Raw genomic sequence first — 15431 nt, 5'->3', positions numbered from 1 at the left:
GAAATGGTGAGCACAACATGCTGATGTGACGGATCTATAGGGACTTAAGTATCAAGAGGTCAACATGGTAATTTAATTCTAAACGCAACGGTAGTAAGTTGTTATTTGCTTGCGCTTCTTTCATTCACCCTTCCATTAGATGTACTAGCATGCGCTTGCCGATGTTTACGTCGTGCGCGGGCGCAAAGCAGCGCGCCATCTATTGTCATTGCTAGAGAGTTAAAAATGATATCACTCGACGTAATGCGCGCACTATTATAGTGCTGATTTATACAAGGTTTGCGCGTGAGTGGCCATTGATTGTGTAGTAATTGTTTGTTTTTGCAGTGGGACGGGGATGACTCTGTGAGAACGCTTTCAAGTGCGGATTGACTTATTGGCTTAATGTAAGTGTTTAATGATGTGTTTTGTTGTTTGCTTTTATTAGGGGCTGGTTGATGCGCGACATACGGTTTTTTGTCCGCCAACAGCTAGTAATATGTTGTTAATTTATTCTTAAAGCTATATAAAAGTTTTTATTAATTTACTTATCTTATGGCGTTACATAGTAGGCAATACTATAACTTAAAGCAGAAATCCCATGTATTACTTATAAGCAACTTATAAGTCGACAAATAAAACGTCATCAATATCAACGAGTCATATCATGAATACAGATATGTTTTCATTTGGATTGGCTGTTCCCGAAAGTTATTAATATTTATTTTTATTATTTATTTATTACAGATAAATCACAATTGCGTAATATTTTGATCCAAAATCATCGTTAAACCAGAATGGTTTGTCTCGATACTCCATTCCGCACGTTATGGTTTGGTGACGCAAATTCCTACATGTTTGATACATCGATCAATTATATAGAAACCTATTTTGGGCAATGACATGACTAGAAATTAGGTTCGAGTAACCATAATCTTACAGGGTACAATACGCAACACTTCCCACTACACTTTATGTATGTAGATAAGTAAGTAACTATATATCATGTACGATGTATGAAAATTACAAGTTAGTGATTCTTGAGTTCAAATAGAAAATAATGACCTTTAATCCGGCATTTTTAGCAATCCGGAGGTCGCGGGTTCAAACCCCGACTCGTACCAATGAGTTTTTCGAAACTTATGTACGAAATATCATTTGATATTTACCAGTCGCTTTTCGGTGAAGGAAAACATCGTGAGGAAACCGGACTAATCCCATTAAGGCATAGTTTCCCCTCTGGGTTGGAAGGTCAGATGGCAGTCGCTTTCGTAAAAAGTAGTGCCTACGTCAAATCATGGGATTAGTTGTCAAGCGGACCCCAGGCTCCCATGAGCCGTGGCAAAATGCCGGGATAACGCGAGGAAGAAGAGAAGTATTAGTAAATATAATATAAGTACGTACCTACATATATCACAATATATGTGTGTTACTGTTTTTACTTATGTTCTCGTACGTAAGGTCCGTAATAAAACGAATGTTTCAAACTGACATGGATCATACGACTAGTGAAAATTTACAAGTTCCCTTTAAAATTGTGCTATAGTCTACCGGGCGGGCCGTCTACACTAATGAATATAGATTGTGAAACAACAAACCGACCCCAGCCCTTTCGCTTGCAATAAACATTAAAAAATCAATAAGCTCGTATCAGGCACGTTATGAAATGATTTATTGATATATATTTTATCGCGATAGTATCTAAAGTACGGCATCATAATTGATGACAATTGGTGCGTATACTGTGTAGATACGGTGGGCGATAGGCGCGTGAGCGGCTCTGATACTCCTGTCGGCGTACCCTCCCCAAAGGACTAGTGTAAGTGTGATTGTCTTTTACATATAGCTGTTAAGTATCCGGAGATCAAACTTATCCTGGTTCAACTGAGACGAGCCTTCGGCAAGCGACAGAAACTACCTCCCTGCTGGGGCGTTCCGCAATCATTCCTGTGTTAACAACTCTTTAGAGCTCTTGGACTTACATTTTAATACGGCGCTCTTATTACCATTGGACTTGGCGCGTGGATTTTTGCTGTTATTTGAATATTATGTAAATCGCTCTCAATTTAATACTTGTTCTTATGCTCCCTTTGTGCTAAAATGACTCTAAGCATTATAAAAATAAATTATTCTCAGAGAATTCACCCGTAGTGTCATTAATATGAATTCTTGACATCATAACAAGCGTCCATAGGTTGTTATGTAAAATTATTTTATTAGTATTTATTTATTTATTTTTTATTTTATTTATTTGGAGAACCAACAGCTATGACAATACCATAGAAATTATAGTGGATACAGAAAGCCAATTATAGGAACTCACAGGTAGTAGTACTAGGTACTAAAAGGTAGCATTAGGTACTAAGAAGGCTAGTCACTAGGTTCCTGGTTTTTAATCTTTTTGGAGTTCCGTAGTCCAAGGGAAATTCTTAATAGGGTGTTAACAGGTAATAGTTTTGTCATATCAGTGTTAAGTTTCGATAGACGTTTTCTACCTATAGTTTTGAACGATTGTGCTCTCTGGACTTATAATGAATCACACTCTAAATAACTAAGGTCCAAAGACAAATTGAACTTAAATAACAAATATACAATGACACATGTATCTCTAGGCTCTGTCTTGTTAAAAATAAATAACGGAAAATATAATTATTTATAACAAGCACAATGTCGATAAAAATGCAAAGGCATATTCAAAAGCAACGGCCTTTTGTTTGAAAGTATCGCCGAGGGTGCACAAAAAAGAGTTGGCAGACAAAAGAGCAGATCTCGAAAAAGAACTAACATTCTCGTCGCTGAACATTAATAAAAATGTAAATGCAAGGCAAATAATAAATTTTCATTATTTTGAAACGGTGGCTCGGGCGAAACTCCCAGCGCAGATGTTCTGTCGAATACTGAAGCCTCAGGAGTCAGGACCCATCTTATGCCGAAAAATTTAGAAAATATATCATTATCCTTTCGGTATTACGTATTCATTAGTTAGTATAATTAAAAAAATAATAATTTGAGATTGTGTTTGATACTGTTTACATAATCCAAAAGACCAAACTAGTAATACCTATTATAAGTATATACCTACTATAAAAGTAATGAAACAAACACCCATCGAATGAGCCATTTAGTTTACTTTTGAAAAAATAATAATTATATATACCTGGCTGAAAGATTAATTCAAACAACGTTGCTCAGTTAAGTTGCACTGCCATGAAATGAATTCGTTCCAACCTACAATTGAAAATTGTCTCTTCCAACTCGTGCCTCGTTAAAGCCCGGGCACCGGCTCGCTTACCCTCGGCTAAGTTTTGAAATAATGAAGTCGGCGGAGATAATAAAATTTTATTTTTGCGTCACAAGTAGTATTTATTAAGGCTGTGTGCCGATGCGATGATCTCTAGGGCGGTTAGTGGGCGGGCGCGTCGCCCCGGCAACGGCGGGGTAAAGTATTCCGCACGCCCCGTTTCGCTCCCTTGAGAGCGATTGTTATCTATGTAGAAGATGCTTGCTCCCCACCTTGCCTTCCGTCTCTATACCTACGCAGCATCAGAACGCTTAATCTGAAAGGGTTTCAACTTTCTTCTGACGATAGCCTAAAGTAGACCCTGTACCCAAACTGCTAAGATCGTATTTTCAGTAAAAACTTGGTCATATTCGCACGTGAGGCAATCGATATTATGGTTCGTGAATGCCGTTCGCTGTATGAAATTCTATCTGTAAAGGCAACGGAGGACTTTAGAGATGAAGATATCCGAGCTGAAAGATTGGCGGTATAAAATTTAAGATGACACTTATAGGGGCAAGGCTTTCCAATTTATCTTTCTAAAATTGTACGATTACTTGTATAACTTTGGAGCAATATCTACATTACTGACATGAGAAATTTATTCAACTAGTGTTTTGTGTGTTTTATGTTGTACTCGTAACTACGAATAGTTGTAATTCCATTAGGTACCAACTTACCATTGTAACTTCGACGAATACCTATTTACATGAAGTTACTTGACAGTAGGTATCAACGCTTTGTTGTAAATATTTCGCTATGCATGTAATTACTTAGAAGGATATTTACCTAGAGCTTTGCTTTTATCTATAGCGCCTAGCATAGAGTCCTCTGTCCTGGTGGTCCTGCCGAAGCCGAGGGCGGTGCTGGTGGCGTCCTGTCCCAGCTGTCCGCCGTAGAAGTCACCGAACGCCGTCGCCGTGCCCAGCAGTCCGGAGCGATCTTGCAGAGCCGCTTTGGCCTTTTCTACGCTCTGTTTCAGCTGCTCGAAGGTTGATTGGTGAAGCCGGTATGGAGGCCATTCTGTGGTCGGCCAGGGCTCCTCTTTAAGTGCACTACGTTTCAGTTCCAAGGCCCCGGCGTAAGAACAGCTGCTTTCGTACATTGCAGCTTTGATTCCTGCTCGAAGTGCCGTGGCTGTGGCGCACTTCAGTCCACGGAAGTCCACCCTGTGGAAAATAATTGGTGTCAATAGACGTAATAAAGCTAAAACTGTACGAATTCATAAAAATGAGGTCATTAAATAAGTCTATTTTAAAAATTATTTTATGAAAATCTATGAACTACGTAATATTAGTTAGCAATCGCTGTTTAGAGTGGGTATGGATGCATAGGTAGGTACAAAATTAATTCGCGTTAGACCCGATAAACGATTTAACACTGCCAAAAGCTAATTCATTTCCATATTCTTTATTATTTCACAATATTTACATTTATTAATAGTATTCTTTTCTAATTTTTATTTCTTTTTACCATTAATAATCGAAGTAACGAGTTGACCTTCCGAGCCATACTCGTACCGGGAGCAATAGGCGGAAACTATTTTCCGTCCGACGCGACGGGCCGTCCTCGGCCTTCCATCCATCCGATAATAGAAAACGACCAAGTGCGAGTTTATTTAACTCGCGCACCGAGGGTTCCAAACTTTTAATAATCGTATACAACTATACAAAAAATACAAAACATTTTTTTGGTACAGGACTGCTTATTCCCAATTTTGAATCGGCTCACCTCATGTCGGATATCCTTTTCCGTTTCGGGCGCTTTGTCTCGTTCTTATTATTTTCCGTGGTGAAAGATGACAGGTGGTATCACATGCTAGTGATAACCACCACTACAAGGAACTATTTTCATTAAACTTTTATCACTAATTTATAACACTTTATGATATAATTTGGTTGTTTAAAGTTTTGTCAAATTAGCACTTGACTAATTGTAACGCACTACGTAGGTGATTGCTTTTCACTTTACTTTGGAACCCGTTTTTACTGGTATCGTTTATCGCGTGACGTTATTTTCGGACGGATAGGGATAGTATCGTCATTTTTTCTATACTTGTGTTACAAATGGATGTAGAGATGATTATTTGACAGAGTTGTTGCGTCGACTGTAGCCAGCGCTTGCGCCGTGCGCCAGAGCGTTCAAATTGATTGCATCCGGCATAAGGGAAATGTGTCGTATAACCAATTTATATGCTTGATTTGACCACGTACGGGAATTGACTCTTTAAAATGCGCGCATGTTTTACTTCTAATGAAATATCATAAAATTTGCGAACCCGATATATACTTAGGTGTTGCACCATGGGGTGAGGTCAAGCAATAAGTATAACAACACGTTTTTAAACTGTCAGAACTTTTTTTAAATTTTTTGGTGTCGTGTCTATAGTTTTTTTTTCTTGTGTGTGTTATTTAATTCGGCATTCGTTTTATTCAGCTTTATAATACATATTTTAAATGCAAAAAGTAACTCTGTCTGTTACCTCTTCATGCTTAAACCGCTGAACGACCTAATTTAGATGAAATTTGGTATGGAGATAATTTGAGGCCCGGAGAAGGACAAAGGATAATTTTATATCAATCATTATCATCATTCCACGTAGACGGAGTTGCGGGCAGAAGTAGTAAAGGTAGATACTCGTATTTAGGTAACTATGGCGGAGGCGGCGGCGCCTGCGTCTTATACCAAGCTGATACTAAGCATAACGCAATATTTTATACGTATTTATTTAGACAAGATAATCTTAGAGAAAAATAGTTTTCAATTTGTAATCGTAATTGTGGGATTTGTAGTGATTACGAATTGAATTCCTTAAAATATACTATGGCTTATTCATTTGTATACTATCATGCCAAAATGTGGGTAAGTACAAAATGAAGTGAAGTAGTTGATCGCTCACGAGCATCAGCGCGCAGTAATGGCTCGCGCCACTTTGTCGCAGGAAGTCTCTAGATTACCTTATTATATGCGGTAAAAAGTGGCATCCGTGTTCCTCGGAGATGATCAAGTCTACGCTACAATGTATAGCCAACAATCGGGCAGTGTAACGCTGCTGAAGTATACATTACTACTCGTACGACAAAGTTACTCAAAACAAAACCTTGAGTTTGGGAGGGTAAAATTACTGCGGGATAAATGTTAACAGAAGTAACTTATCACGAGGCAAATCGTGCGCGAAATCGGTCCCGGGTAGGGATTTTACTTTCTGCCTCTTACACATTTATTATGCTCTGAATCTGCTCTCGTACAAAACGATTTATAAAACGAATGTAACTATGTATAAAAACGGCCGGAGTGAAATAATACAATGAAACAAATCAGGGAACGAATCTTGCCAAAACCGGGAAACACTGGTTAAATTTTGTAAATAAAGGTGTTACTACAAGCAAACACAAATACTTAAGTACTTATACAAAATAAATCTGAGACACTTCATATTATGTAGTTTCTTTTACGCTAATCCTTGGCTACTTTTTACTTAAGACATACATACAAGTTTACATACATATTTCGCAGCCGTGTCAACATTGCCCGCTTTTTTCGAAAAACACTAATTTTCTGGGATTATTAATAAAGGGATTAACACATTTAAACAATAACGAATAACGAGAGAAATTAAATACATGGGGTCCAAGCGCTCATGTTCTTTTTAAAGAACTGTCGAAAAAGCTGGCCGATACTATCGGTAACCAGAGAGCTGGCAGTTTTCTCTCGCAGCGCATTGGTATTGCCATTCAGCGAGGGAATGCTGCCAGCATCTTTGGCACAATTCCGCGGGGGCCTTTTTTTAGATTTATTTTAATTTAGATTAGTTTAGTTTTTAATCTTTTTGATGTTATTCATTAGACTGTATTAAATACAGTATACCTATACATATTTATCAACAACAACATACTTTGGCGTACAAACATTACCGAAAGTTATTCGAAAGTGATAACCTTAAGCCGTATTTGGTGGTGGGAAATGTTGCTATTCATAGGTCAGTAAACCCAAGACCAGATTACCCACAGTCAAAAATTTTTGACTGTACTGTAGACCTTTTTAATTGAAACCTCAATAGAAATAATCTATGCTTCATGTTTTATAACTGAAACCCGGAAATATTTGTCAAAGGGTTCTATTTTTTTTTACTTGCAATACTGTGCATCCATTTTTTAGGGTTCCGTACCCAAAGGGTAAAAACGGGACCCTATTACTAAGACTCCGCTGTCCGTCCGTCCGTCTGTCACCAGGCTGTATCTCATGAACCGTGATAGCTAGGCAGTTGAAATTTTCACAGATGATGTATTTCTGTTGCCGCTATAACAACAAATACTAAAAAGTACGGAACCCTCGGTGGGCGAGTCCGACTCGCACTTGTCCGGTTTTTTAACAATTCTTTACCCGCAGAAATATACTTACCTACCTACCCTACATTTGACAAGTCGCTGAAAATTTCCAAGTCAAGTTAAACACATTTGTGTTACATAGTTTTGTCACAAATATGTATAACCTATTTTCTACTAAAAATAGTAGTGTTACTATAGCTGTTTATAAAATCTACATAAACGAATTTGTTTAAAAATGTGTCTTTGGGTAAAGGCAAAGTTCGCTAGTTTGACGGTAATCATTTTCCTATGTTATACCTACTCAAGTAACAGTTGTTAAATTCTAAGTCTTCTAAGTAAAAGGGGTTGTGCACAAATCACGCGAAGTGTTTTCGGCTACTTTTTGACCCCCACTCCCCCTTGGTAATATTTGGTGAGGTTTTTGGCTACCCCCCTCCCCCCACACAACCTCACATGTAATTTTTTTTTAATTTTTTCATTCGATCTAATTTTAAGATAAATAGTATTGTACTTATATAGAAAATCTTGTTTATTTTTCTATTTTCGTTAAATAAACTCGCTATTTTGAAGTGCAGAGTGAAGATTTATGTTTAACGAAGCCGAGAAAAAGTATCTACTCATGTAGTAGGTTTTTTTTCTTGGTTTCGTTTACTGTAGAAAAATACACGTGAGGTTTCCTTATACCCCCCTCCCCCAACGTGATTTATCGTGATTTTTTGACCCCCCCTCCCCCTATCGAACCTCGCGTGATTTGTGCACAAGCCCAAATGTTAAATTGAGTTGTATTGTTTACGTTTACCTACGTTTTGCGTAATAGTTAATAATAAGCGGTAGATTGGATAATATTAACAAACTAAGAATAAAAAAACGAGTTTTCCAAAAGAGCAACCTATTCAAAAGCAATATGAATACGGAAGAATTTTCAAGGAGTTGATATTTATTAAGCATGTTATTATTTTGTTGTTAAACGAGCGCTGGTGGCCTAGCGGTAAGAGCGTGCGACTTGCAATCCGGAGGTCGCGGGTTCAAACCCCGGCTCGTACCAATGAGTTTTTCGGAACTTATGTACGAATTATCATTTGATATTTACCAGTCGCTTTTCGGTGAAGGAAAACATCGTGAGGAAACCGGACTAATCCCAATAAGGCCTAGTTCCCCTCTGGGTTGGAAGGTCAGATGGCAGTCGCTTTCGTAAAAAAACTAGTGCCTACGTCAAATCATGGGATTAGTTGTCAAGCGGACCCCAGGCTCTCATGAGCCGTGGCGAAATGCCGGGATAACGCGAGGAAGAAGAGATGTTATTATTTTGTTATGGCTCCATTACGGCCAGTAATGCTGGTTTAACTTGGCACACTCTTCGAGCTTGCAGTCATTCACGCCCGCACGCAACCACAGTCCCGTTGTTGCACACGACAGATGCAACACATTCTTTGTTTGTTTTGTACATCGGAGAGCGTCAATACCTACCAGCTCTATTCTACCAGCAACTGGGTCAGATAACTTCAAATGTCAAAGTTAATGAGATGAATCAATACCTAGTTCTGCTCGTGAAAAACTGGAACGGAAATGGAAAACTCCACTACAGCTTCGCCAAATTTGGGACAGTTAAATTGTGTTTCGCAACCTCATACGAATCATTATACATACTAACAGACTAATGTGCCAGTCAAATTAGATCCAAAAATGCGCTTTGACAATGAATTCCTAGCAGGCTCATTTGGGCATTTAGCGTTTAATCCAAAATTGCGCAATCCAAGAGGTGTGCATAAATTTTGGGAGTCTTGGGAGATACTTTCTTACACCATCAATTACAATGGCACTACCAGCAAGGTTTGGTGGATCAGACACTGATGAAAAGGAGTTTTCGGATTTTAACATGATTTTACCAAAAATGAAGAAATTCAAAAATGCGCCCGTTTTACAAACTTCGACTAAAAGAATTTATATTATGATATTAAGGTACCGTTCGGATCCTCAGATTTTTACCATGGTCAGAGCAAATTTTCCGTCGGAGGTACCGTTTTCGAGCTACATGCGTAAACTAAAATAAGTTTTTGGCAAAAATTTCATTTTTGGTACAAGCTTTTATCGCTGACTGTACTTTTCTTACGACAGACAACTAATACTCATCGAGACTATTCTAAAAACTCCTATAACACAATTAGGTTGAGTTGTTTCATCACAGAGTTCCTATGGCCACCTCCTGTCTCCATCATCAGATCAGTTCGACAGTACCATATTATTGTATTGTCATCAGAACTACATACAGCTGCCAATTTTCATGACGCTACGATCCTTGGAAGATGGTTAAATTAGTTACCTTAGATTCCATTACATAGTTAGTTACATACAGGTCGACCTAATAAAAGCTTGTTAAAAAAAAGAGCAAAAATACATAACATAATAGAAACCTTAACGTGATTATCTATTTATTTAGATATTTATCCACTATTCAGAAACTCTGTTTACCTACTTGTTTATGTGACCTAATTTAGCTACTTATACAGGGTGCCTAGTTATTAATGCATAACATTCTATAACCACCGACAGACCGACCGACAGGCTGGAAAATGCACTTACAGGTTTAATTAGTAAAAGTTTTGTGATTTTCGAGATAATCCAACTTTTGTTTTGTTGTCATCTTGGCTAGGCCCCCAAGGGCAGATCGTGCAGAAATTCGTAGCGGTATCATATGAATAATATTATAATGATTTACACCTTCGCAAAAGCCTTATAACATTATCCATAAACGCGCTACAAGCCTCAATCAGCTATTAATCGTTTATCTTTATCTGTCGATTTGACTCTTGTATTTGTAAGAAAAGGATAAAACATAAATTAAGTAATTGAGGCTTGTAAACTTTTATGAATAAGAGTTTTGATTTTCTTAATAATTACAATACCAGTGATTTTGAGAAATTAACTTAGGTACTTATTCTCATGAATGTAGTTACCCTTGAAGTTAACGAAAGTTCTAAAAGCCCGGTGCCGGTGTATATAACTAAAAATAATTGGCTAACAACGGTCAACATTGTAAAAAAGATAACAGGATTTATATGATGCCGTTGCTAGTTAGGAAGGCAAATGTATTCGCGGCAACATCACCGCGTATTACCATACAGGCATAAATTCAGCAGCGCTGGTGCCAGGCTAGCATGTACATACTAACTGGTTGAATAATATTCGCATAAATCAACATGGAATTAATTATTGCATTCGAGCACTCGTTGTACATGTGCAGAGTGAACTTGCTGATCTATAATGTAATTTTGGTGCTTACGGTATAGTCGGCATTGCTGCTCTGCTATTCGTTTTCAGCAGAATTTATGAATTAATGAGGATTTTCAAGCCTTTATTCAAGTGTCGAATAATTGTTAGTGTAGAATCTCTAGAAGGGTGTTGGGTGCTTAAAGACCGTATCGTTAAGTATAGGGACAGATAAAACCTTGTCTAACTGTTGGCATGTGTATTATTTTGTATTACTATGTTCTAAGAGTTTGATCTGAGGGTATTTTAAGAAGGATCTGATTTAAGAAAGTTTGACATTTTTTTTTATTTTAGAGCTTTTATGATGCTTTTAATATCGTATAGCAAATATAGTCCGGACAAGTCTATCGAGCTGAATTTGAGACTATTTCACCGACTCTTTGGTACGATTTAAAGTAACAACAGGTTAATAGGCTGCCAAAACATGTTATCTAAGTGTCCTCTTCATGATTGCTCAATTGAGCAGCTGTGGAATAAAGGTGGTGATTTTTATTTTTACATAAAAACGATTTTTCACCCCACGTTTTGGAATCCCTTCAATTTCTGATGCAAGCGAAATGACGGAGACAGCTAGAAGAATAAGCTAAAAACCAAAGCCTAACGGACATTCATGGCGTTGATCCATCGCTAGAGCGGGTCGATAGAAACGCTCCATAATAGTTATGTCAAAGTCAGAGTTGTCGTAAGTAACATGCCATATTCTCTAAAAGGCCACCATGCACAGATCCTAAACTTTTTTTTTAACGAAAAGAAATGCTTAGACTATGTCCAGATGTTTCGCTATACGAATCGTGTGTATTTGCTGTTTACATAGTACGATTTTTTTGTGTGATATTGTCTTGTTCGCTAACCGCAAATTTTCTTGTAGTTTTTGTCAGCAGTCGTTATTGTTACTCGAGAGGATTGGGTAAATATCGTCCAAACCATATGCTTTACATCGAGCTCCCAGGACGAAATGTGTACCTTATTAAAGCACTAATTAAACACATGTGTAATTTTGAAATAAAAATATAATACCAAAAAAAATGGCTAAGTAAAGTTGTCCCTATAATTAACGATACGGTCTTAATTATTAAACCGCAGTTTGACTTCTGATCCTTGTACGAGGGTTACCAGGCTTCAAGAAACCTGTTGTTGCCAGGCTGAAAAACGGTACCTACCTTAAATTTCCCTCTTACAATTCTTCATCAAAATTGGGGGCAATCACTAGTATTAAGGGAAAAGTATCAATAATTGAGTTTATCGATGTAGGAACTCATTACCTGTCATTAATTTTTGTCCCCAAAATTCCGATGTCTATAGGTACATATCAATGAAGCTATAATCACTTAAGTCCGATTTGTGAAAAGTCCGATTTTTTCGACGGAGAATGTTTGAGTACCTATTGTAAAGAGAAAATTTAATAGCTGGTGGGAGGAACGGCACCACATTTCAGTCTCACTGGTCTGACAATGTCAGCTTTCTTGAAGCCTGGGAGCCCTACTATACGAGTACTATAAGCATCAGAAGTAAGTAATAATAAATAACAAACGATCTAATCATTATATATAGAGTCTGTGCGGAAAGAGAAGAGTCGTGGAATGTATTGGGCCCCATACATTCCACGCAGCTTCTTTTTCCACACAGACACTATCTGAGCGTTTTCCAAAAAAAAATGTACACTTCATTCATGTCTTCAAATTATTGACTTCTTGGGCTCATTTTACTCAGAATCATTTGTACATTCACGCCTCATACGTGAAAAAATGTGTCCAAAAATTTTGTATGAAAAAATATTTTTCCAGTGCGTCACGTTCATACAAAATACAAATAAAAAAAATCTTCATGCAAGAATGTGACTATCTGGAAAGGAAATCTTGGGACACATTTTTTCATGTATGAGGCGTGAATGTACAAATGATTCTGAGTAAAATGAGCCCAAGAAGTCAATATTTTGAAGACATGAATGAAATGTACATTTTTTTTGGAAAACGCTTATTTACGACACTGAGACCCTGCACTATGTATGTAGTTGAATGACATTTTTTGATGGTTGATTTGATAATCATGGATCGAAAAACCGCCCGTCGTTTTGAAACCATAACCCTTCCGTACAAAAGAGACTTCCTTATACCAATGTCATTGTCAACGATTAAATATACCTCAATGACATCCGTAGACCATATGTGAACGAACATTTTCGACTCATAAATGGGTCCTAAATTATGGTTATGTTTTCAAAATGACGGACTTTCCGATTTCCGAAAGATTATGTTTGAGAAAGACTTTCATTTCTAAAAAAAAAAATGATTTATTCAATTTTTATTTCTTTATTCTTCTTTATGCATCTATAACAGTCATAAAAGTACATTTGTACAGAATTAAAAAAATAATACAAACATACATTAATTTATTTATATATATACCTATATAGTCCGTAACTCTTTAATATGCCCTAGCGATGAGAGCTCGTTTTACAACGGTTTTAAATTTTGCATCCCTGAGCTTGAGCTCACAACACTCACAACTTTGTACATTTTCCCAAGACGGTATTTTTTGTTTTTACAACTAGGAAGAAACTTCAAGCTTACCCGAATTTAATTTTTGGTAATCTATGGTTTATCAGTGTTTGTTGAAAAATTGTAAAAAATTCTCATGATTTCATGACATATTATTATCTCAAAAATACATATAAGTGTGGACGGCAGCGTTAAAATGAAATTTTTCTTGAAAATGTATTCTCGTGTCTCCCGCACCCCTAAGATATTGGCAACAGAAAACCAATCGTACCGTCTTTACGTTAGTTAATATAATCTCTGGGATGCTTGTTTGCGTCTCTTAAAATTTCAGATTTTGGAGACCAGGTGGCGTTTGATCCCCGTGCTTAAATTATTATACACGCATCCCAGAGACTGTAGGTATAAAATTTTATTAATGTCACTATTATCTAAACCCCATTTAAAACCTAAAATCTGTTATTTGCTTCACATTATTTAGACCCAGCAAGGAGAATTTAGTATAGAGGCGTATTGTCAAGGTAAATTTTGTAGGCACAGTAAATTTACTACCATCTTTCGACACAGGATTAAAACTTTTACTTGACTTTGATCCTTGTTCTTTCACTGATATGTGTTAAAATTGTTAAATATGAAACGGTGGCGCCATCTACACGAGTATAGGTATGGCACCATCTTTTCTGCAACGGAACTACTTATAGGTTCTGTATTCTAAACATGCTTAGGTTCATTGCATTTGTCTTGAGAAGCACTATACCCATACATTATTATAGTGACATATTAAACTGTTTTTTACAATTGGTTTTTGGAAAATGTTATTTATATTCCTACATACCATACACACTACTTTACTAGTATGGAATCATTTGATGTCAGGTTTAGATGAGGGAGATGCTTACTTTCAGACGGTTGAACCTCAGCAGTAAGTAGATAGGGTAGGTACGATTACCTACGCGTATGTATATTTTGGGAAGCATATTGTGATCGAGACAATTTAAGAAGTATTATGATGGGTCGGTCATGGTTGTAAATTAATGTTTACACTCAGTTTTTTGACGTTATATACATAGGTACAGTCGACGTCAAAGATATGTTTACATTTTTCGCCTTATGGAGTAAGGTGCAAAACAAAACATATCTTTGACGTCGACTGTACCTACCTATATTCAATTGTTGGTTGACTGAAGAAATACCTAAAGTGACTCACCTTTACTTAATTGATAGCTCCATCCTTGGCACTAGGTGAAGGCTTAGCACTCTGCACACGGTCCATCCCGCAGCGTCGCGGCCGGAGGCCGCGCGATCGTCCGATTGTACCGTCACGGGAGGCCACTCGGAAGGGCTACGTCCGTCTTATTTGTCGTTGTTTGCGCGGGAAAAAAATAAACAAATCAATATATCGGAGGCGCAGGCGAGCGTTCGCGGACAGGAAGCCGGGATAATAGCGAGGCGCCTCGTCCGGTCGTCGGAGACGGAGGGCGGGGGATGTGCGGGGGAGTGCTGCGGAAGTCCTCGGCCACGCCCTCGGGCGGAGCTTGCGTCGCGTGCGCGGATTATCACCCCGAGGGAGATGCGACCGGGGAGATTCGGGGTAGTAAGGCCTCAGATGCTTCGCACCGACCCACTGATTGTGCTCTGAGCATCACACAAAACACTTGTCATTATTGGCTACAGGTACGATACGGTCACTATTATCAAGTAAACATTTTCTAACATCCAGTGAAAAAATAAAATGGCTAGAATAAACGTTAGTGATATGATATTTATAGTATGTAGTGCTCTTATCAACATGCGTGTGCTAACTCAGGGCATAAATTCACAGTGTAATAAAAAGTAACAGTGGACTGACGCCTTTGATGTTTGCGTAAATGCCGACACCGCACAAGAACACAGTAGGGTTGTCACAGACTTTTACACAACTGCCCAAGATTTACACTTGACTTACTATAAGACACTCTAGCCCTGTTAGTAGTACCGAGCTTACTAACAATAGCGATGTATGCAGCTCGGGTGCGTGCGAGCCACCCCTCGCCTCTCGCACCCCGCACGGTTGCCCTGTCTAGACGGCTTAGTCGAATGACT

General features: G+C 37.9%; 1 protein-coding gene across 2 annotated transcripts in view; it reads right to left on the bottom strand.

Annotated features, from left to right (window-relative positions):
• LOC134804835 (DNA-binding protein D-ETS-3) overlaps window positions 1–15018 on the bottom strand; it is an 81808-nt gene extending 66790 nt beyond the window's left edge. The window contains exons 1-2 of one of the 2 annotated variants that reach the window (XM_063778107.1): window positions 14557–15018; window positions 4049–4428 (exon numbers count right to left, since the gene is read on the bottom strand). In XM_063778107.1, the coding sequence (XP_063634177.1) occupies window positions 4049–4364 (316 nt within the window). In that variant the 5' untranslated portion in view covers window positions 4365–4428; window positions 14557–15018. Of the gene's footprint in view, window positions 1–4048; window positions 4429–4990; window positions 5203–14556 lie in introns of those variants that run through there. The other variant, XM_063778106.1, reaches the window with a different exon arrangement.
• Window positions 15019–15431: the final 413 nt, after the last annotated feature.

Source organism: Cydia splendana, chromosome Z (assembly GCF_910591565.1).
Source record: "Cydia splendana chromosome Z, ilCydSple1.2, whole genome shotgun sequence".
Taxonomy (NCBI): domain Eukaryota; kingdom Metazoa; phylum Arthropoda; class Insecta; order Lepidoptera; family Tortricidae; genus Cydia; species Cydia splendana.
The sequence above is the reverse complement of the archived record's forward strand: the minus strand, read 5'-3'. Positions and strand labels throughout refer to the sequence as shown.